Here is a 24,894-nt window from a genome sequence, read left to right on the forward strand (position 1 = left end):
TCTAATGTTTGAGATTTTTTTTCTGTAATAAAAGCAAGCCACACTGACAAAATTCTAGTGGGGTTACATGAAGGGTAATTATTCACCAGGTTGGGTCTTACTCTGTGCCTTTTATAAAGCAACAGCCCCAATGTAGTAAGAAGCAATTCCATTCAATTGCCTTCAAATATCTTTAGGAACCCATGAGACAGTCATGAAGAGGTAGAAAGCAGGGTCCAGACAATGAAGACATCCATGGAAACCCAGCTGACTGAACATGGCTGCAACAGGGCTTCAGGAGTGATGCAAAGCTAAAGAACTACAGAGTGATAGATTTGTTCAGTCTCTAACATTTAGACCAGCACCCAAATTACATTTGTTTTCTTAAACTATTTTCAGGAGATCAAAACCATTTTACAAGTGGCCACTGTAGAGGGCCACTAGGAAGATGCCTTTTAAAGGACCCAAGGAAGACCCACTTCCCCAAATTTGTTTCAGCCCAATAGTTCATAAACAGCAGGTGATTCAATTTTTTGTTTCTCCACAGATGTGCAAAAGACACACAGAATATCAATCACAGAAGGAACCCTAGAGGTCAGCTTTCCACTCAGTACAGACATCTCTTCAAGAGTATCCCAAGATATGCCTGATCAGAACCTGCTTAGATGTAGGTAGTGACGAGAAGTACACAGCTCACAAGATGATCCCTTCCAGTTCTGAGCAGCTCTAGTCATTAAAAGTCTCAATTATTCCAATTTCTATCCACCCAAACTAGTTCTTCCCTCTGGATCTACAGAGAACAAGTCCAAACTCTTCCAGCTTTTTCAATATTTGAAAACAGCTGTCATGTCCAACTGAGTCTTATCAAAACTAAACAAACCCTGCTTCTTCACCTATTCTTCACCTTCCAGAGTCTGCAGTTAAAAAGGCAAATTCCTGACATGAACACCTGCCATTTCTGGAAAGTGAAAGAGGTGGGTAGTGTCATACTTTTGATCCAGAAAAAAATAAAGAAGCTCAAAGGAAGGGTGGTCAAAATAACACTTGTCTTATTTTTCAATTTCCAAAGGCCAGAAAGGCTAGACAGACTTTTATGAAGGTTACTTTAAGAAAGTCATCTAAGATTTATATTGGCCTGCTTACCAAGAACTTCTTGACACAGTACTTTAATATCAAGATTTCCACAGGACTCCAGTATGGGAGAAAACCCATACTACATCAGTCAATCCATTTATTGCACATGTGCTAAAGGTCCTATGCATTAAAAATAGAGATCTCTTTAAGGATTAGTATTATTAAAATGAAAGTTCATTCTATGAAAATGTATTCCAGGGAGGCATCATTATTACTGAAGTTCTATACAGACATGCTTCTTAAAACAGCCTATTCCACTTGTCAGCACTCTCCCCCACCCCATGTCCGGTAGAGATGCTAACCAGGGAATCGCTTTCACAGGTCAGAAGAATCACCCTGAGGAACACAAAGATGCTGAGATTCAAAGAACCACAACATGTGTTGCATCACAAGTCTGGTTATGAAGAAAGGCCTGATTGTGGCCAGATATTTACCCTTGAGATAATATTGTTGCAAGACTTCCTCCCCACAGAATGAAATCCCTTCTTTTCCACTCCCACGGCATGAAGGTTGCTTTGAGTATTCTCAGCTGTTACATGCAGAAAGCTTGGAGCTATTTTTCTCTTTAAAATGTTAGAAAGAAACTCTTTTTCTTCCTCCCATATGACTGGCACTTCATAATACACTCTTATAGCCTCAGCCAATACACCCTGAGGGACTGGAGGAGAAAACATGAGAAATAGCAAAATGTTTCAGCTCACAAAATGTCTGCAGCCTGCTGAGCAAGGCAAAGAGTCTCATTAAGGGAAAAGAAGACAGAGGTTCCTCTCCATGTTGAAGTATAATACACAAAAGTGACATGCTTTGAATTCTTTGTTGCAGGCATTGCATTTTATGTGGATGAGCTCATTTAGCTCTCAGAACAACCCTACGAAGTAAATACTATTCTTACCCATTTGACAAGTGAAGAAAGGGAATAGAGAGGTTAAGTAACTCACCCAAGATCACACAGCTAGCAGTGGCAGTGCTAGGATTCAAACTCTGGAGACTAGGGCCCAGAGCCTGTGCTCCTATCATTTTCCTATATTGCCTCCATGTATATATGCTGTGTGTCACATGATATATAGGATGAGTCACATGAAACTAACGTGGTTTCCATGGCAGCCAACTGTATCAATGACCTTAAACTTGTTCCTGCTTGGCCAGAGTGTTCCCGACTGGCTTTTAATTCTACCAGCAGAACTGGTAGCGTCCTGGCCCAGGGCCCAGGTCAAGGCCCACAGACACTCTTTATCACCAGTGGGTGGCAATATTGTTACATGGAGCCTCTGGGGAGCAGCAAAGGCCTGGCATCTTCCCTCAAAGTGTATCACTCTAGGCAGCCCCCAAAATACAATCTCTGCACTGTTCTAAAGCACCCAGGATAATCCTGTGGGAGGAGAAACAAATCTGGGTTAGGAGAATGCCCAGGAAACTCTTCATTTAAATAGTTCTTCCTCTGTCTTGCTGTAATATCCCTGGTGTATCTCAATCATAAATTACACACTTGTTTTCCCAGTAAGTCATGTCTCCTTTCTAAGGAAAAAAGACTCTGCAACCTTTGTACCTGCAATTTCACGAGCCTACAGTAGATGTTAAGTAGATGGATGAATGAATAAATTTCAGTTCTTTAGACACAATCAGTTCCACTCAAAAAACAATCTAAGAAATATCTGCAGAATCCTCTGTAGTTGCCCAAAGTTAATCCACACTTCACTGAGGACTCTCAGTTCAGCCACCCAAGGGTCCTCAGAATAGAATGAGCCAAAGAAAGCCTCTCAAGACCCTTGGTCTGGACTCTTGAAACTGGACTCCCTGATCTATCCTTATATTGACCTGGCTGTTCCACAAAACGGTCGCAGCTTAAGCAGAACAAATGCCAAGCTAACCTCTGGGTACTTTCAACAAAGTGGGCCCAGTAATTTAATGTGATCAAGGGCTTTCCCAAGGAACTCCACAATAATCCAGGGACAGAGCCACTATGAGAAGCTCTAGAAAAGGAACCCACATCTGTACAAAATCTGAGAAGCTCTTGAGGAAGACTCTCTAATCCAAAACATTGCTAGCAGCCTGTCATATGTCTGAAGTCCCACTATTCAAGAGTTGGGCCCTTGGGATTAGGTAGATCATTTGCAATACCCCCAGAAAACTGTTCACAAGGTTTGTAGCCAAGAAAAATGAGGGAAATAGATGATTTCAATAAAGTCTGTCCTAATTTTCAGGTCAAAATTAATAAAAATTTAAATATGTACCTGTTTTTTTTCTAATTTACTAGGGTATTTATAAAGGTCAGAATTAGCAAAATGCATGTGTGTTTTTCCTTTTTCAGCACCTTATCAAATATCAAGGACTTGTATTCTCAGACACACTAGTCTCTGTCTACCCTTCTAGTAGTAACACATTAATGTAAACCTAGTAAGACACACTACTCTCTCAACATTTAAAACTTGGTGTATTTTGATGATTATAAAAATACATAAGTTCATTATAGAAAATTTGGAAAATACAGAAAGTTGTGAATAATATCTAAGAGATTACTGATGTTTTGATGCAGGTTCTTCTAGTCTTATATTTTTTGTATATAAATATATACATAGATAATTTTTAATAAAATATAATCTATATAATCTACATCTGTTCACATGCTTCTTCCTATTTCCTTTATGTCTGTTTTCCATTTTCTCTACTTTCAGTCTCACTCCCTCTGTGAATTTTAGAATTTCTCTTTATGCACCCATATATAAGTCTGTTTTAACTTTCGCACAGTTAGGGAGGCAAAAGCTATTCAAACCATGCTCCTCCTCTAAAGCTGAATGGTAAGAAAGATAAATAGATGACAAATTGATGGTAGACAGATGACACTAGATAGATAGATAGATGATAGATAGATAGACAGATAGACGGAATATAGATAAATAATAGCCAGGTGGATAAGGAAAGAAGGAAGGAGACAAGAAAGAATTTATGTATTATTTGTTTATGTGGATCTTCTGCATTTCTTAAATGATTTTGTGAACCTTCAGTAGAAAACATTTTTTCTTGTCTCCGTTTAAGATTCCATCAGGACCATGAATTATCCTCCTCATACCTATTACTTCTACTTCACCCTTTCTCATTTCTACAGAAATTCTTTGTACTATCTCAAGTGTAGGCTTAATTATTTGCATTGACTGCAATTTAAATTGATTGTTTCTACACAATTTCTATGGAAGGTCCTTCATTTCTTATTTGCTAATCACTGTGTAATTTAGTATGGTTTCTCAGGGTTGGAAGAAACTCTGAGGTACATTCTGTTTTGCCTCACACATCTTCCCTTCCCCCTACCTTGTGCTTCACTCTCTGTCTGAATTCTTTCTGCAACACACTTCTGTGGTGACTGTCTAGCCAAGGTTGACCATCTTTAATGACAGGAAGCTCACTACCTATTGAGGTAACCCAGAACATTTTTACAGTGTTCTAAAACTTAAAATACCCTTCTGTCAGTCTCACTCGCTGCTATTTCTAACTGCTAGAGTTTCACAGAAGTATTTAATCATAAAATTTTCTGCTTAAAAGCTCTTTGAAAAATAATTCTGTTTACAGTAGCATCAAAAAGAATTTAAAAAAACGCAAACAATAGAAATAAAAGCAAGAATAAACAAATGGGACCTAATTAAACTTACAAGCTTCTGCACAGCAAAGGAAACCATAAGTAAAACAAAATGACAACTTACGGAATGGGAGAAAATTTCTGCAAATTAAATCGACAAAGGCTTGATCTCCAGAATATATAAGCAGCTCATATGACTTAGTAAGAACAAAACAAACAACCCAATCCAAAAATGGGCAGAAGACCTAAACAAGCAATTTTCCAAGGAAGAAATACAAATGATCAATAAGCACATGAAAAAATGCTCAATATCACTAATTATCAGAGAAAGGGAAATCAAAACTATGATGAAGTATACACCTCACACCAGTCAGAATGGCCATCATTCAAAAGTCCACAAATGACAAATGCTGGAGAGGCTGTGGAGAAAAGGGAACTCTCTTACACTGCTGGTGGGAATGCAGTTTGGTGCAGCCACTGGAAAACAGTATGGAGATTCCTCAAAAGACTAGGAATAGACTTACCATATGACCCAGGAATCCTGCTCCTGGGCATATATCCAGAAGGAACCCTACTTCAAAAAGACATCTGCACCCCAATGTTCATAGCAGTACTATTTACAATAGCCAAGACATGGAAACAGCCTAAATGTCCATCAACAGATGACTGGATAAAGAAGGTGTGGTATATTTATACAATGGAATACTACTCAGCCTTAAAAACCGACAACATAATGCCATTTGCAGCAACATGGATGCTCCTAGAGAATGTCATTCTAAGTGAAGTAAGCCAGGAAGAGAAAGAAAAATACCATATGAGATCGCTCATATATGGAATCTACAAAAAAAAAAAGAACATAAATACAAAACAGAAACAGACTCATAGACACAGAATACAAACTTGTGGTTGCCAAGGGGGCGGGGGGTGGGAAGGGACAGGCTGGGATTTCAAAATGTAGAATAGATAAACAAGATTATACTGTATAGCACAGGGAAATATATACAAGATCTTGTGGTATCTCACAGTGAAAAAAATGTGACAATGAATATATGTATGTTCATGTACAACTGAAAAATTGTGCTCTACACTGGAATTTGACACAACATTGTAAAATGACTAGAACTCAGTAAAAAAAAAAGTTAGAAAAAATAAACAAATAAATAAAATGATTAAAAAAAAAGAATAAAATACTTAGAAACAAACTTAGCCCAGAGGCAAAAAAGACTTGTACACTGAAAACTACAAAACACTGCTGGAAATTAAAGAAGACACCAATAAAATGGAAAGACATCTTGTGTTTCATTGATTAGAAGATAATATTGTTAAGATGTCAATACTACCCAGAGATTTACAGATTTGATGCAATCTCTATCAAAATCCCAATGATATTTTTGCAGAAATATAAAAGTCCATCCTAAAATTCATATGGAATCTCAAGGGACCACAAATAGCCAATACAAACTTACCAAAGAAGAACAAAGTTGAAGGTCTCTCACTTTTGATTTCAAAGCATATTACAAATCTACAGCAATCAAAACAGTGTAGTATTGGCATAAAGACAGATATATAGATCCACAGAATAGAACTGAGTCTAGAAATAATCTCATACATCTGTGGTCAATAAGGATACCAAGACCATTCAGTGGTGGAAGAAATGTCTTTTTAACAAATAATGCTGGAACAACTGGACAGCCACATGTGAAACAATGAAGTCAGACCCTTACCTTAAAACTGTCTATAAAAAATAACTCAAGGTAGGCCAAAGATCAGACCTAAAACTGTAAAACTCTTAGAAGAAAACAAAGGGGGAAAGCTTCATGACATTGAATTTGGCAGTAATTTCTTGGATGTGAGGACGAAAGCATAGACAACCAAAGATAAAATAGACAAATTGAACTACATCAGTGTTAAATGGTTTTGTGCATCAGGACACTTTCAACAGAGTGATAAGGCAACCTACAGAATGGGAGAAAATGTATGCAAATTATATATCTGATGAGTTAATATCCAGACTATATAGAGAATTTCTACAGCTTAACAAACAAACAAACAAAAAACCCAATTAAAAATGGGCAAAGGACTTAGACATTTCTCCAGAAATATACAGATGGCCAAAAAGCACATGAAAAGATTCTCAGCATCACTAATCATAGGAAAATGCAAATCAAAACCACAAGATATCACTTCACACCCATTAGGCTAGCTATTATTAAAACAAACAAACATATGAAGCAAAAACAGGAAGTAACAAATATTGATAAGGATGTGGGGAAATTGGAACCCTTGTACATCGTTGGTGAGAATATAAAATGTTGCAGCCACATTGGAAAACAGTGTGGTGTTTCCTTAAAAAATTAAAAATAGAATTATCATGCTACTAGCAATTTTGCTTCTAAGTATATACCTCAAAGAACTGAAAACAGAGTCTAAAAGAATTATTTGTATACCCATGTTTGTAGCACCATTATTCACAATAGCAAAAGGTGGAAACAACCCAGGTGTACCCTGATGGCTGAATAAATGAACGAAATGTGATACATACATACAACAGATTATTATTCAACCTTTAAAAAGAAGGAAATTCTGACACATGCTACAATATGGATGAATCTCATGGGCATTATGCTAAGTGAAATAAGCCAGGCACATAAGGACAAATACTGTATGATTCCACTTAAATGAGGTACCTAGAGTGATCAAGTTCATAGAGACAGAAAGTGAAACGGTGGTTTCTAGGATATGGAAGAGCAGGAGAAATGGAGAGTATTTGTCTAATGGGTACAGAGTTTGAGTTCTGGAAGATGAAAAGAGTTCTGGAGATAGTGGTGATGGCTGCACAACAATGTGAATGTACATCATGCCACTGAACTCTACACTTAAAAATGGTTAGAATGGCAAATTTTGTTATGTGTATTTACCACATTTTTAAATTAAAATTTAAAAACCTTCAAATATCTGAAAGCAACCATCATGACCACACAAGAGTAATCTCCAGAGTAAACACATCTATTTCCTTCCACTGTTCATCATATGATATGAAGTCCAGCCATACTCCATTCTTGTCACTCTCCTCTGAATGTTCTCTAGCTACCTACAGCTCATTTAATCCATAGGCCATAGACTTCATGACACTGACTAGTTAAGAATGTACAAAGTCTATTACCTCCCTCAGTCTGGTTGCTAGACTATTATTATTGCAGCCAGGGATCCTACTAGTTTATTGTCACATTGTTTATTCCTTTAGCACTAAATGCCCAACTGAAAACCTAAATGCTTTTCTAATATGCCACCACTTAAACTTTTTGTTAGTTAGAACTCTTCAGTGATTAAAAAGAAAAGTAAACACATTTATGCAAACTGACTTAAGCAAAAAAGGAATTTATTGGCATATGTAAATGTTCCAAAAATGGTGCTGGCTTAAGGTATGGCTTCAGGAATTCAAGTGATGTCACCAGGTCTCAATTATTTCCTTCTCTTAGCCCAGCTCTGCTCTTCCTGTGTTGTCTTCATTCTTAGGCTCTCCACCCATATAATATCCCCCCCATAGCTCCTAGGTGCACCAATGGTTAAAAAAAAATGCTTCCTCCCAGAAATCCCAAAATATCCAAAGTATCATTGCCTTTCATGGATTCTGATTGGGCCACATCACTGTACCAATCTCTGTGGCCAGAATAATGCTCGTGCTGAATGGCTTAGCTCTGGGTCACATGATTCTGTCCCTGAGCAGGGATATAGTCAACTCCACTGAATCAGCTTGTGGGCTGAAAGTGGAGAGGAGGTGGTCCCTAGAGAATAACCAGGTTAAAGTCACTAGCAGGGTGAGGAGATGTTGAGGAACAAAAACTACAGGTTCAACCACCCTTCAATTAGTTCAAGTAGTTTATGGAACAAGAGACATTACCCTATGTTTATCCCTATTAAATACAGTCTTATTAGAATCCTTCTAATTATTTGGCAAATTATTTGGGATTCTAATTCTATGAGGCAATGCATTTCTTATTTCTCTCGGCTGTGTATACTCAACAGTGTTATTAATGTGCCTTACAGATTTTATTGCACTCAGTGATGCGGTTATAAACACATTTATGTATGTTATATAAACATGTTGTATAAGATATAAACAGGCTATAAACACAGAGTTCCTTAGCCCACCACCAGGATCTTCCTTCTGAAATGACATCACCAGCATCTTTGGATGTGGTACAACCGGGTACCAAGCCCATCTCTGTCCTTAAGTCTGGGCCCTATTTCTTGTGTCCAAAGATATCATGAGCAATCTTAACAAAACATCTAGGCTCCTGGGAGGGTTTCTAACAGAGTGAATGCTCTATGCAATCTATGAATCCTTTATCTAGCCATCATCAGAGAGACCTTCATCTCTACATGTCCCAGATTTCTAATGCTGTCTAAACATGCACACACACACACACACACACACGTATAAATGGTAACAGTAGTAGTAGCGAAGTATATACAGCATTTACTACATGCTATGCCCTGTTCTAAAGGCACATAAGATTGAATATTAACTCATTTATTCTTCACAGCAACCTTATGAAATAGGTGGTTGTCATCATCATCATCTCCATTTGAAAGATAAGGATACTAAGGCCCAAAGAGGGTAACTGGCCCAAATTCACACAGCTGGTTAGTACACACCAGTACTTGAACCCCAATGGCGTGGCTCCAGAGTCCTTAAACTTACCACAGAGGTGACATTTGACCTTGACGTCCCTCCCTTCTCACTTCCAGCCCTCAGGCAATGCACAGGTGAGTCATCTTTGAAAACAACACCTGCAGTAACAAATCTCCCATGGATAAATTAGGGAGAAATCACTCACTTTACAAAGCAGTTTGTTGTCATAAGTGAATCATTTTCAGTGACAAGCTTCTCCTGGGGCAGGTTAACTGGTTTAAAAGTCATTAATGACTTCCCAGAAATACTGGGACAGAGAAACCAAGCCAGAGGGTTAGGACCACTGCCAACTAAAGATCAATTAGAACTGTAGACTCTCTGGCATAATGTCTACACTAATAAAAAAACACAATTTTAGAAGCTTTTCTTGCATGCATGTATTTTCCCTGAACCATAGCCATGTGTGGGAGAAATTGTTTAAATAGAACGCCTCGGCACAGCATCTCACAGAGGGTATCCCCATAAACAGAGCTTGTCTCCAAGCCCTTCCAGTGCTCCCCTGGGGTCACTTGACTCACAGTTCTGTTGTCACCTTTGGCAGTACTATTCGTTGGTCCAGTCATGCACAAAGGTATAATAAAGGTGGCTACCAAATTCAAGGGAGTTGCATACAGCTCTGTTTCTTCTGGAAACACCATGTCATGAAATCCCAGATGGTTCAGATGAAGGACTTTTGGTGAAGGGACTACATACAGAGATGAGGCAGGGTTGAAAGGACAATATATTACCGGAGGGAGTCCAGTGAGGGCTGGTTCTGGGGAGGAGGATCCTCTTGGTGGAAGAGAAGCAACTACTGCTAGACCCTGCACTAGGGAAGGCAGGAAGAAATGCCCCCTCTTTCTCTCTTCTATCATTCTCCTGTCAGTGCCTCCCATGGACACTAAGGGGCAGGGGGCCTGGGTGATACAGCTAGCAAGGGTCAGCCCTCAGGGTACAGAGCAGGAGGAAAAAGAGAGTAATCTGAAGGACAGAGAATAAGGAGCACAATATCTCTTTCAAGGGTGGGTAAACTGAGTCATTGAAAGGGAAAGTAACATGTTTCAAATCAAAAAAGGGAAACCCAGAACCAAGATGAGGGCTCCACTTCCCAGTCTGGTCTTACTGATTTCAAGTAGTCTGAATGACTGGAGAGAATCATTAAATCTCAGAGGACATCTAATTCCTCAGGCTCCTTCCCAATATATGGTGACCCTACAACATGGCCCACAGTGGTCAACTTTTCTTCAGAAGTGGTGAAGGTGTGTGTGATCAGGATGACTCAGTCTTCTGCCTGGATTCACCAGAGAGGTTTTCATGAATCACTTGTGTGGGTGATACTTTGGGTGTTGTTATTCTTTCAGTGAATTCTCTCCACACACTAAGTGTGTCTCTATTTGATTCATGAAGGTGATTCATCTGAGGAAGTTGACCTGAACATGGTTTATCAAGCAGCATCTAATGGAGATGTCAATGCTCTGACTGCTGTGATTCGGGAAGACCCTTCCATCCTAGAATGCTGTGACAGTGAAGGTGAGCTGTTTGTGCATTTTGAACCCTGCTCTGTCATTTTAGAGATCGCCTCCAGATGTGAGCAATGTTAATAAAATTATATTTGATAGGCCACTTTGATACTGGAGAAACAAGGAGTATCCTGCCTATAGCCATGTATAGGTCCCTTAGTATTTCATTTAATGAGAGTCATGGACACAAATCTTCGAATTCTTTTACATCACTTCTTCTCATAAAGTTGGTTGGTAGAGTTTGTTTTCAGCTTCTTTGTATGAATGACTAAAGTAGATCAGCTAAGTAGATAGAAAGGGGGTATGGAAAGAGGAGGACATTTTTGGTAGCAATGGACATTGGGAAAGTGTGACTATGAAAGCCAGAGAGTGAGGATTTCTGTTTCTAGGAAGATGGAGTAGAAGGAGTACATTTTTATTTATTCCTTTTGCTAAATACAACTAAAAATCCTGAACATTGTATATAAAATAAACATGAGAACACTCCAGAAGGTGGAGAGAAAATGACAGACTAGGTAGGACCTTGGGACCCAAAAAATGACTAAGTGGTAAGTTTCCTGGATTTCCTTCTTGCCTTATAATCCCCAGACTTGGTGCCAAATAAGTCAATAATGTAGACATGCCAATAGACATAGACCAAAAAAGCCCCTAACAAAAGTCTGTTCTCTAGCCAAAGAACCAAGAAAGGGCCACATAGCAAGACAGAAAACTTTGAGACAATAATGAGTCTATTCCACCAAACATCACTTCAAAAAATGAAGGAAGGCAGGAAGGCAAAGAAAGAAAGAAAGGAAGGAAGAGGAGAGGGAGGGAGGGAGTAAGGAAGAAAAAGGGAGGGAGGGGAGGAGAGGGAAGGGAAGGGAAGGGAAGCAAAAGGAAGGGAAAGAAAAGAAAGAAAAGAAAAAAAAAACTATGACAACAGCCCCATGCATTCTAGCAAAGACCAAGTGGGGAGACTGGACCTCCACCTCCACCTGGTAATAAGGTCTTCATCTCCCCATCCCCCTACCTGCAAGGGCAGTGTCACAGGAATCCTTTTTGAGAATTAGGACTTTCTCCACCACCCAGTAATGAAGAATCTTCTCTTCTCCTTTGGAGCAGTGTCAAAGAAAGCAGCTAAAACAGAGGGTTTAAGTAAGATTAGGCACCTCATAACACGATACCCCAAATGTCCAAGTTTCAGTAGAAAAATCACTTATCATACCAAGAAACAGGAAGACCTCAAACTGAATGAAAAAAAAAGACAATTAATAGATCCCAACACTGAGAGGAAAAATGTTAGAATTATCTGGCAAAGATTTCAAGTAGCCATGAAAAAAAAAATGCTTCAATGAGCAATTATGAACATGCTTGAAACAAATGAAAAAATAGAAAGGCTCAGCAAAGAAATAACAGATATAAAGAAGAACCAAATGGAAAATGTTTAAACTGAAAAATACAATAATTACAATTAAACACTCAAAGGCTAAGCTCAGCAGCAGAATGAGGAGGCAGAGGAAAGGATCAGTAAACTTGAAAACAGAGCAATAGAAGTGAAAGAATCTGAACAACTGAAAGAAAGTAGGCTTGCAAAATGAAGATGAAGAAGGAGAAGACAGAGGAGAAGGAGGAGGAGCAGGACGAAGAGGAAGAAGAAGCAGCTGCCTCAGGGTGCTACAGGACTGCAACAAAGGATCTATCATTGGTTTCTGTGACCTAGTATTTCTGAGAAATCATTAATGATTTTTAACAGTTGACCTATCCCAAGAGGAGCTTGGGATTCCCTTATCATGACAATAAAATGTTTTGTAAAGTGAGTGGTTGCTCCCTAATTTAGCCATGGTAGTTTTTTGTTTGTTTTTAAAGCAGGCTTACTTGTACATCTGTGTTGGGGCTAGAAGTTGGAAATGAGGAGAGTAAAAGGTTAAACACCACTTGTGTGATAAGTACAAAAGTCAGACTAATTGCACTCAATCCTGGCTTGTACTGACTGACTATGAATGGAAACAAAGATACAACATATCAAAACTTGTGGGATACAGCTAAAGCAGTGCTAAGAGGGAAATGTATAGCACTAAATACATTCATTTAAAAAGAGGAAAAGTATCAATCAGTAATCTAAGTTCTCACCTCAAGAACATAGAAAAAGAAAAGCAAACTAAACCCAAAGCAAACAAAAGATATAATAAAGAGAAGAATAGAAATCAATGAAATTGAAAACAGAAAAAGAAAAATAGAGAAAAATCAATGAAACAAGAAACTAATTCTTTGAAACTGTCAATTAAATTGACAAACCTCTAGCAATGATGAAGAGAAAATGAAAGAAGACACAAATTACAACTATTAGGAATGACTCTGCAGACATCTGAACGATAATAAGAAAATAAAACAACTCTACACTTATAATATGACTAGACAAAATGGATTAATTCCTTCAAAAAAGAGATAAACTCTGCCATAGTTCATCCAATAGGAAACGGATTATTTGAATAATGCTATAACTATTAACAAAATTAAATTCATAATTTAAAAATTCCCAGAAATAGGCATCATCAGGCCTAGATGATTTTACTGGAGACTCCTACAAATTCTTAAATAATTATTAATATCAATTCTACATAATTTTTCAGACAAGATAAAAGGAGGAAACTTCTCAGTTACATTTATGAAGCTACTATTACTCTGATATCAAAACCTGACAAAAAATGATATGAAAAATAAACCCACAGACCAATATTCCCCATGAACATAGATACAGAAATCCTTAGCAAAATATTAGCAAATAGAGTTCAGTAATATGTAAAAAGGATTATATACCATGACCAAGTTGTTTTTTCCCTAGAAATGTTCTGTCTGGTTCAATATTTGAAAATCAATCAGTATAATCCATCATATTAACCAGCTACAGAAGAAAAATTATGCGATCATATCAATTGATGCAGAAAAAGCATTTGACAAAATTTAACACATGTTCATGATTAAAAACTCACAGAAAAATAGGAATAAAGGGGGAACTTACTCAATTTGATTAAGAGTATCTACATTCCCAGCACCACCACTTAAGAACTAAAGAAATAAACCTGATCACCTCCCCCCACCAAAAAAATAAAAAATATTACTTTACATTCATTGAAAAAAAGATTTTTTTTAAAGAGTATCTACAAAAAACCCTAGAGCTAACATTTTACTTACTGGTGAAAGCCTGAGTGCTTTGCCCCTAAAATCAGGAACAGAACAAAGATGTCTACTCTCTCTCATATTCATCATAATGCTGGAACTTCCAGCCAGTGCAAAAAGGCAAGAAAAGGAAATAAAAAGCATACATACTGAAAAGGAAAAAACAAAACTGTTCCTTCTTTGCACAGCTTGGTTGTCTATGTAGAAAGTCCTAAGGAACCTACTAAAAGAAAAAAACTTCCAATACCTGGTAAATCCAGCAAGGTCACAGGGTACAAGATCAATACACAAAAACAAATTTATTTCTATATACTAGAAATGAGCATGTGGACACCAAAATTAAAACCATGATACCAATTAAAATCACTCAATAAAGTATATTTAAGTGTGAATAAAACAAAACATGTACAAGACTTGTGTACTGAAACTGTAAAATGCTGATGAAAGAAATCAAGGATCTAAATACATGGAAAGATGTACCATGTTCATGGATTAGAAGATTCAAGGTGGTAAACATGCAGTGCTCCCCAAATTCATATACAGGTTTCATGCAATTTCTGTCAAACCCCAGCAAGATTTTTTTATAGATTATCTAAAAGATTATACAAGATTATCTGAAATTTGTATAGAAGGTAACTAGGAGAAACTAGGATAGATAAAACAATTTTAAGAAAGAAGAAAAAAGTGGGAGGAATCAGTCTACTCAATTTCAAGACTTATTATATAGCTACAGAAATCAAGACTGTGTATTGGGTGAGGGATGGACACATAGATCAATGGAAAAGAACAGAAAACCCAGAAATAGACTCACACAAATATGCTCAACTGACCTTTGACAAAGGTCCAAATGTAATTCAGTGAAAGAAAGCCTTTTCAACAAATGATGCTGGAGCAATTCAACACCCATAAGCAAAAAATAAAATAAGGAAATAGATAAAGAGAAGAAAGAAGGGAGTGAGGAAGGGAGGATAGAAGGAAGGAAAGGATGGAGGGACCCAAGGAAGGAGGAATGGAGAGGAAGTAGGGAGAGAGAGAGAGAGAGAAAAGAGAGAAGAGAAAGGAGAAAGAAAAGAGGAGAGAGGAAGGAGAGAGAGAGAAGGAAGGAAGTTTTGCCACTATTTAAGACATAGCAGTTCTTTGTTGATTTTACCCAGTACAGGTGCTTGAAAGAGTATTAAAAAGGAGAGATACGGAGAAAAACTGGGTTGCAGGCTGCAATCTTTTGGTAAGAACAGCAGTCCTAGAATTTATCCATTCTCAGGGATCTCTGAGGTCATAGTTTGCAGTTCACCTGGAAACAAATCACAACATCTATGTGAATCTACAATCAAAAGGCATCTAAACAAGTCTCAGCTGGGCAAGGGACTGTGTCTGACGTTGTTTTCTTCACCTGGAGGAGTATGAAGTACCTGGGTTCTGCCTCACCAGCCTGGCTTGTTCTAACAGCCCTGCAAAGTCAATCAGAATGTGTGATTTCATCTGTGTTTTTATTCAGGAAGAAAACACATGAAAAACCAAATGCTTGGCCTATAGTGATTCTAAAAACAAAGAAGTATTTCAGTTAAGATGGCCCCTTTTAGCAAGAATTTGTGCAACACAGGGTTAGTCTACCATCACTGCCCTATATCACTTACCACCTCCAATAAAAGTGTGCTGCGCCTGTCTGCCTGGCTGAAGTGCTTTCCAAAGACACCTCCAGATTCTGCATTGTTCAAACCAAGTCAGGATAAACCTACCTGTTACGTCCCAAATTGTGCTGATTCCCAAGGTAGTAATAAGCAAATTTTATCATCTGCACAAAATGTCCTAATCAACCAATTACTGAAAAATTATAAAAGATTTAATAGGGCCAGAAAAATACATAGTTTATATAAATGTAGCAACAATCATCATCTCTCTTCAGCTCAACAGCTGGGTTTGTGTTGAGGGTTGTTCATTTATCTGCAAAGAGCATAATAAATAAAAAGGCAAAGTCCGTTCATAAATTTCACAAATCAAACATTTTTAAAGGCTGTTGAAATGTCTCATTCCAGGATGTACACCCTTAATGCATGCAGTTTCTGGACGTCAAGTGGACACAGTGAAGCTGCTGTTGAAGATGGGAGCAAATATTAACATGCAGGACGCTTATGGCCGCACAAGTCTCTGCCTGGCAACCTATCTGGTACTGACTGCGTCTGTGGCGGCATTAAGGAGTGGAGTGGACTAAATGTGTCATTGTGGGGCCCCACTTGCAGAAGAGTGTTCTTGGATTTATGCAGCTGGCCAGTAGAAACAGAACTTGAAACCTTTGCTTTGATCATCTCCAACATTTATATACCACTTAGAGTTGGTTTCATGCATTTAAGTCATTTTGATTTTCCTAACAATCCTCTAAGTTAGAGGTGATACCAGCATTAGAGAAATATTCTTTTCCATCTTAACTGCATCATAATTTCCCCTGAGGCATTTCCAGACACACTTGGTACTCACTTCTAAGAATGCCCTCCATTAAGTGCCCTTCATTGAAAGAAAGCAAGCTTCGTTTCACTCTATTCTGTATGCTAGTGGCAGTTAACTTTAGAAACCATCTGAGTGGGGATTAGCATTTGAAGCTGCAGTTTACCTCTCTGGGGTAGGACTAGTTCAGTAGAGGCTGAAGGATAAGCAAAGTGAGAACAATGAGAACTGGGAAGAGTGGTAGGTAGGGAGTAGGGGAGAAAGACCAGACTCTTCAGGGACAACACCATTCATAGGATTCAACCCACAATCAGTGTTCAAATTAAAAATTGTATAGAGCCAGTCCTCAGTGCAGGAGATTTCAGTCTAGCATTTCCCAACTTTAGCTCAAGCTTGATACAGCCTTACTGAAAAACTTCAAGCCTGTCTCCTCTCAAATCTTCCCTGTAATCTTTCTGGGAGATCCCAGCGCTATCTTGAGTCCATGTCAAACAAGTCCTCCTTGGTGCCATGTGAGGGTCATCACTCTCTCTCCTCTCCCAACACAGCTCCTGGAAATCTTCATCAGAAACTACTGTTGCTGCACTGATGCAGCTTCTTGCATTTGCTGTCGCTGCCCATTGACAGTGGTGAATTAGCCCATGGTATCCTGAAGCTGCCCTGGCCAAATGGAACACTCTCTTCCCCAAATACCCACCTACGTGCCACAATCTAGCGTAACTTGCAGTGAAGCATTGCCCAGTTCTCACAGAGATTTTTCTTTAGAAACTAGCCTTTGATTTCTTATTTGCATGCCCTCTTTCTCTAGGACTCACACATGAAACTGGGAAGAATTTTTCAAAGTGTTGAAGTGCTTGTTTCAAATGTGGGTTCCTGGATTACACCATAGACCTTCTGAGTCAGACACTCTGGGAGCAGGACGGGGTTGTGGGTGGAGGGAAGTACCTGTATGTTAAACAAACTTCCCAGGCAATTTTTATGCTGTTCAAGTTTGAAAAACACTGGTCTGTGAACACTAGGTGAAGTCCAGTATCTCAGACATACCTGTAACTGCCCTCCCAGCCCCCCTCCCTTCTAGCACATGCCCTAACAACTGCTCTAGCTATGGAGATTTCTGGTGTCTGAGCTGAGTTGAAAAGAGGAAATTTGGATCAGGGGATGCAGGAAGGGATTAGAGATGGTTTCTAAAGTTAACTGCCACTAGCATACAGAATAGAGTGAAACGAAGCTAGCTTTCTTTCAAAATTCTAAAATTCAAAATTTCAGATTTCTTGGGCTGGAGAGCCACTTAAGAACTGGGAAGAAGTCCTCCTCTAGTTCAGAGCGAACAGTGAGCCTAGCGAGGTGCCACCGTTGCAGAGAACTCTTTCTAGGAATGCATTCTAAAGAGCTGCATGGGGAAGTTTGCCTGCATGACAGCATGTGGCACTATCCTCTTAATGTTGACCTCACCTCAGTTTGGACCCCCAAGGCAGGGCTCTTCGCTGGCTCTCCTGAGGCTCCCTGGGAAGGATGGGGGTAGGTGGTGTGCTATTGATGGCACTGTGAAGTCCACCACTCCCTCTGGCAGTGTTTGAATTCAAGTATTAAAGGGCAGCTTGGCAAAGGGGGCACTTAGAAATTGGATCAGTCACAGCTTCAAACTCACTGTACAAATAAACTTACCATAGATGCATGACCTTAGCCAAATTTCCTCACCTCTTGTGCCTCTTTCCTCATTTGTAAAATGTAGTAAAAATAATACCCTAAGTTTATCACAAGTGAAGGAGAAACATATGCAGAATCACCCAGCACATAGTAGGTAAAAGACGTATTTGTTAGTTCTGAATAGTGACCATGGGTTTCAGATGTATTAGGTGGCTTTCTGATTTCTTTTCTGAAGAAAAGAAAAGAAAAAAAAAAAAAACCTATGCACGCATAGTTCCAGGAAATGTTGCAAAATGATAAAAATGTTTCAAACCTTCCCCCATCAGAAGATTTGTTTTTCAAAAACTAAACCTTAGGCAACTCTAAAATTTGGCAACTCTGAAATTTGTCCAGCATTCCTTTCTTTTGGGTCTTCTAGTCATACTTTTCCCTTTTAATCAGAGAAATTGATGACATAGACATTAGGAACTAAAACTAGATTTAATACATTGGTAAACTATGACTCAAGGTTGAAATTATTTGCTTCTACTTAAAACTTAAATATTATTGGTCAGTTCTACAAAGCCATATTCAATCAAACCTATGAATTTTGATGTGCTTTTGTTGGAAAAAATTTTTTCTAGACTTTTCAGAACCAAAATTTCTTTCTTATCATCTCTCTTTTTCTTCCATGCATTTAGTAACATTTTTATTTTTGCTTACAATATTGTGAGGGAAAATCTTCAGTCATCTTTCTCTTAACATTGGGTAATCTTGAGACTTAACTATATAGGAATAGAAGAAGGCAGGACAAAAATAGAGAGTTATTGTCTTATTCTTCATAATAATAGCTTCATTTACTTAAAAGCCTGTTTATAATTGGGTGAGTAACCCAAGTGATTCTGGATGAATTTAGGAGACATTCTCCTTGTCATGTGAGCCAAACTCAGTCATCAGCAAGTTGGGTCAGATGATGAACAGAATGGGAGAACTAGCCTGCAATTATATTTGCCCTTTGAAATAAGGAGAGACGTGGCCCAGCTGTGCTGACCAAGGAAGGGACAAGGATGAGATGTAGCAATATCAGGTCTCAATCTGGGTAATTGGTAGACAGCAGGGGGTTCTCAGGAAGTTACTTGAGGAATTCATAGGTGGGTAAAGCACAATAATGGGGAACCCTGAGGGGGTGCTGGTGATGCCCCCAGATTCAGCAGGAAAAAATCACCAGAGTAGCTGAGTCTCAGCCACGGGAGTAGGTGGCGCTCAGCATAGAATTCTAGGTGTCAGAAGAGGGACTGACTAGTTACTAGAAAGGGAACTTGGAAAAGAGGACAAAGGGCTGTTTATCAGCTATAGATAGACTGAGGCATCGAGTGGAGGCTGGGACTCAAGAATGACGCAGGAGCACAGTTTTGGAACTGGACCATGACATCCAGGTGAGACCATTGACAAGCATGATTAGGAGCTAAGCCCACAGAATGAGAGGCTAGAGCTGAGTAATCACCCCATCACATGCCACATTTTGCTCTAGGAACTGAGTATAAAAAGTGGAGTACACGCGAGTGGCCCTAGAAATGGGGAGGTGCAGGTAGAAGAAAGAGTCTAGGAATCAATCTGCATCTGACAGGGTGAAGTTCCTCCACAAAACTCAGGCATCCATACCTCAAGACTTTCAGCCCTCTGTTGTGTAAATTCGAGTTATAGTCCTTAACCACTTTAGGTCAATAGAACATGTTTTTAGCCAAACCAAAGAAGAAAGGGAAAGAAAATTGGAGAAGGTTTGTTGGATTGTGTTATGCAAGATTGTGTTATATAATGATGCTCTTGCTCTTCCAGGGTTGGCTGGAAGGTTGTGTGAGTCTACTCAGAAATGGTGCCAAGCACAATATCCCAGATAAAAATGGCCGTCTGCCACTGCATGCTGCCACCGCTGAGCCTGATGTGAGGTGAGTAGCCAGGTTCACACGACGCCCAAGTTGGGAAGCACCCAACTTGGATTAGAAGATCATCTAATCCAACCCTCTGTGGCGAATAAAAACAAAATCCATCCCATTTTTGGGGGGTAGGGGAATTGTAGCAGACAGGACTACACCTCAGTGAATCAAAATATCCTGGAATAATCTCAGTGCTAAACTCAGTCCCCTCCTACTTCAATAAAACCTTTTTCTTCTAGTCTCTGATTTAAGAAAACATGTTGTTCATCATCATCTGAATTCATATATTCATTCATTAAATTAGTCAGTTATTAATTCAATAACTATTTACTGAGTGCTTATTATGATCCAACCACTGTTCTAGGCCCTTGCAGTTCCACAGGGAGCAAGACAGCATCTCTGACCTCGCAGTGACTTAAGTGGCACACTAGTAAACAAATAAATAGTGTTATCTCAAATAGTGCTATGAAGGAAACCAAACAGGGTAACAGAGCACTAGCTGGGCAGAAAGGTTAATGTCTGAACTCAGAGTCATGCCAACGTTTATGGGCTGGAAGGAAGCAAAAACCCAGCAAAGGAGACTGAGACAGGAGACCAGTGGGTTAGAAGGAAATCTAGGAATGTATGCTGCTGGAAACCATGTGAAGGAATGTCCTCAAATAAGCTAGATGATCGAGAAGGTCACATTTATGTAAGAAGTTGAGCGACGAAGGAAAAAGTTTTGCCCAGACCAAGTGTAATTACCCCAGTCCACTGTACTACATGGCTTGGATCGCCAGTCTTTTGAAAGTCCCTCCTAGCAGCTTGATCACAGCATTTCCCACTGTGGAATCAGCAACATTCTGGGCACTTCTTGAACCTCTGCTGACAGAACAGGCCTCTGGCAGGAATTTCTCGTTTCCCAGAGCTAGGCTACAGGCCAGCACCACAGGGGGTGTGTTCTTCTGCGCCTCCTCCTTACCCTGTGTCCAGAAACTAAAACTGAAGCCCTGTGGGGGTTGAGGAGACCAAGGCGCCTTCCAGATTGAGAGGTAACATGATTTCTTCATTTCAGTCTGTTTTACACTAAAGTAAAAGGACTTGGGAAATTCCAGGACTATTCCCAACCAAGCCTTGCCTCTGTTATCATTGGATTATATCCAGGAATAATAGAAAACTAGGGTTTACTCAAAGCCCAACAAAACAAGGAAGTTTAGAGAAGAAACAGAAAGCCCTGAGCTAACAATCAGTAGACATCATAAAAAGATGACTACCTTTTGATGAAAACAGAGTGACTTCTAGACAACCCACAAAAATATTTAGTCACAAAATCACACTGTTTTCCCAAGAGTAATCTTCAGAAAATACATTTTAAATGTACCTTTAAGACTATTCTGCCTTGATTTACTCTACTTAGTTGCTTTTTACCTGCTTTGTTCACAGTAGTCATTTTGAAATCTACCTGATTCTGAAAGATGAACACTTGCTTTAGTTACTGTAATTACAGCTGTTGTAACAAATCAAATCCAAAGTTGCAGTATTTTAACATAATAAAATTTAATCCAATGTAGATGTTCCTGGTTGGGGGTTGGCTTCCCTCCACAGGTGACTCAGAGAGGACCAAGCTGCTTCCATCTTGTGGCTTCCTCTTCCCCTTGGATCGCAGAATCCTTTGTTCAGCCTGCAGATGGGATGACAGGAGTATAGACAAGCCTCACTTATTTCTTTAAAATCTCAGCCTACAAATGACACAACTCACTTCTGCTCACATTCCTTTAGTAAGGATGGGTGATTTGGCAATAAGTAGTGCTGGGGAATATAGTCCCTGACAAAGAATCTGCCTCCCTGCAATGACTCCAATCCAAGAAAGGAGGGCATAAACTTTGGTGAAACGCTCTCTCTGCCGTTAAGCCATTGCACCCTGGCATGAACCAAGCCTCGGCAGCTGGAATCACATTCGAGTTCAGTTTGGTCACTAGATTGGGCTCATCATCTGAAGTCACTGCACTAATAAATTAAAAACCAATCCAAGCCCACTTCATCTTTTGTGGACTTGTTAGTCTATTTCTTCTTATGCCCAGCAGTGCCCCTAGACTCTCTAGGATCTGCATTACATCACTAGAACTGAGAGAACACTGAGCTGTGGCTTCCCCTTCTCTTGAAATTGTACCAAATGACCCAGCTACCACCTTTGGAAGAGCTGAAGCCAGAAAAATAAACATCCTCTGTGTGCTGATGATACAGTTTTATTATCCTAAATGGACAGTTAGCTGACTCTGGAAGATAAAATCCTTCTTTAGTTATGGTAATGCTAGCTGCTATAACTAGTAAAACCCAAGATTAAAGTTTACTTCAAGACCAAAATTAGCATTTCTGGTAAATATTCTCCAAAAATGAGTTGGGTTAAACCTTAACAACCCATAGAGCAAAATCAACTGGTTTTTCTACCTAGAGAACATTTCAAAACTAGCTTAACTGAAAGGACTCCTTATGGAATTACGTTGCTTAAAATAAGGTATTTTATCATTGTTTATTGAGAAATTTTATGGCCGTGGCAGAATTTGATAACATCTATGTTAAATGCTTCAAGCCGAAACTAACAGAGCCAGAGATGTTGGGCTTTGACTGCCCATTTGTGTGTCATCATGAACTCAGAATCATTTTCTGAGAAAAAAAATCTTAGTCTGTTTTATGGGCACCTCCTAATTCTAGAATCATAATGCAGAAGGAAGTAACCTCCCATTAGGCGATGCAAACCTGCTTGACTGTTTAATTTTCCTAAGTGGACACAACTTTAGGCCAGCTTGTCTGACCATTAAACATATAGGTCTGTAATTACAACACGGATGATGATGACAAACATCACAGATTATTTACCACATTCTTAGCAAAGTTCTGAGTGTTTTCCATGTACTGTCTTGTCTAACCTTTACCACACCTTTATGCGGTAAGTAATATTTCTGTCCCCATTTTATAGATGAGAAAACTGAGGCATCAAAAAGATCACTAATTGTCTGCTGCCTGTGTAAGGATAAGTAACCTGCCCAAAGGGTCTGCTGTGCTCCTGGAGTCCACTGTTGTGGACCCTGTAAAATTTATTCTAAAGATCACATTTTGTCATTAAGCCCTTGGTCTACACTGAGAGACCTTATAAGGAACAGCCTTAAAGAAGTCCTTATTGTCTCATTGTCAGGAAATATTTTGTTCATTATAGTATCTAAAAATATCTACTAAAATCGATATTTAGTAGATAAAATAGTAGAAAAATATCTACTAAAGGAAGAATTCCTACGCTTCTCCTAATAAATTTCTTTTTATTTTTATTATGTGACTACTATGAGTATGATCATGTTTCTCTGCTTGTATATTTAGAAAACTCAGAGCCCAAATTGTGTCTCACCTCTGACACAAACATAGGACCATAATTACACGTTCTTTATCCTGCCCTCATTTTCCCTTTGCCTAGTTTTTTCACTTGTGATCTTGTTTTACTATACGTATCCGAAAAACCACCTAAAATCCTTTTTTGGATTGAGGAAAAGGGTGGCCAGGAGTGCTACCTCAGGAGTTGGACTGACTAAGTTTGAATTTGGCTCCATTGCTTACAGACCATATTATCTTGGGCAAGTTAACACGTCAAGGTTTAGTTAGCTTTCTCTTCTAGAAAGTAGGAATATTACAGTACTTACCTCATAGGAAAATAGGTGGAAGTAAATGAGAAAATGTGTGGAAAGCACTGAACACTGTTAATCGTCAGTGTTCAGTAAGTGTTAGTGATGATGATGATAATGATGGTGATGATGGTGGAAGATAGAAATAATGAAGTACCATAGATCACCACTGAAGAATGAAACCCTGCTACTGCCACGCACCAGCTCTCACCAGGGCCTTCTTCACCTTAGCACACACAGGTCCACAAGAAATATATCCATACACACAGGTGCATGCACACATTGCTGCACCCACTGACACGTGCACACATTTACTGCAAAGATCCTCAGGGTATGAACATTGCTCCTATTTGTATTGACCTTGGGATGTAGCACATTGCAAATTTTAGAAGCCAATGACCATCAGACTCAACCATTCAGCTCCCCTGAAACTCCCTTCCCTACCTCTGTCAGTGCAAACATCTGTATTTTTCCTCTAATCATAAGGATGTGTACCAGTCACACTGTGGCCTTGTACTCAGGTATTCATACTCCTTTTAAAATCCACTAATCCTTAGACTTCTGAACAGCACACTCTTCCACTCGGTGCTCACTGGAGGCTATTGACAGCGAAGTCTCAAACTAAAGCTGCTTGTGAACAGGCCAAGAGGGCCCTTCAGTTAGCCCTTTGCCTCCAGAGAGATTTTGGTCCTCTGATGAATACAACTCACTAGCAAACCAACTGGTGCCGATATACAGCCTGTGCTAAGCTACAGTTCACTGGGGATCTAAGCACTGCAGGGATAAGGGACCTATAGTTAAGAACATGAAGGCAAGTTCAATGGACAAAAGCAAAGGAGCCCAGGTTTCATCTCACAAGTCCCCTTCCTGCTTTGAACACTGCTTCTCAGCAGGTCTGAGTTTTCTCCCTTTCAGTTCCCCATGGCTTTTCTTGCTTCCTTGGCTGGGACATTCAGAGGGCGCCCGTCTGAAAGAGGGGGCATGGTCATTAAGACAGAGCTCCAAAGAGCACGGAGTTGTGTTTGTACAACGCTGTGCATGCTGGAGTTGGAAGGCAAGCAGCAGTTTCCTCTGAAAGCAGCCACAGGGCTCTCTGAAGGTCTTTTTCAGGGTCTCCATGGTTACCAGCAGATTTTTTTTTTCCTGCCAGAGCCCCAGCAGCTCTGCCTCTTTTCATTGCTCTTAACTATAGCCAGAGGGAAGAAGGAAATCA

The 24,894-nt window shown here is 39.3% G+C and overlaps 1 protein-coding gene across 7 annotated transcripts in view; it reads left to right on the plus strand.

The window, feature by feature from the left end:
* Positions 1 to 24,894, plus strand: part of ANKRD55 (ankyrin repeat domain 55) — an 80,800-nt gene that overhangs the window by 14,277 nt on the left and 41,629 nt on the right. For 4 of the 7 annotated variants that reach the window (XM_072958657.1, XM_072958656.1, XM_072958661.1 and 1 more), the window contains exons 2-5: positions 9,229 to 9,451; positions 10,764 to 10,886; positions 16,066 to 16,196; positions 19,934 to 20,043. In XM_072958657.1, the coding sequence (XP_072814758.1) occupies positions 10,793 to 10,886; positions 16,066 to 16,196; positions 19,934 to 20,043 (335 nt within the window). In that variant the 5' untranslated portion in view covers positions 9,229 to 9,451; positions 10,764 to 10,792. Of the gene's footprint in view, positions 1 to 938; positions 954 to 9,228; positions 9,452 to 10,763; positions 10,887 to 16,065; positions 16,197 to 19,933; positions 20,044 to 24,894 lie in introns of those variants that run through there. The other 3 variants (XM_031675874.2, XM_072958659.1, XM_072958658.1) reach the window with 2 other exon arrangements.

The sequence above is a fragment of the Vicugna pacos genome, chromosome 3 (genome assembly GCF_048564905.1).
Source record: "Vicugna pacos chromosome 3, VicPac4, whole genome shotgun sequence".
NCBI classification, from domain to species: Eukaryota; Metazoa; Chordata; class Mammalia; order Artiodactyla; family Camelidae; genus Vicugna; species Vicugna pacos.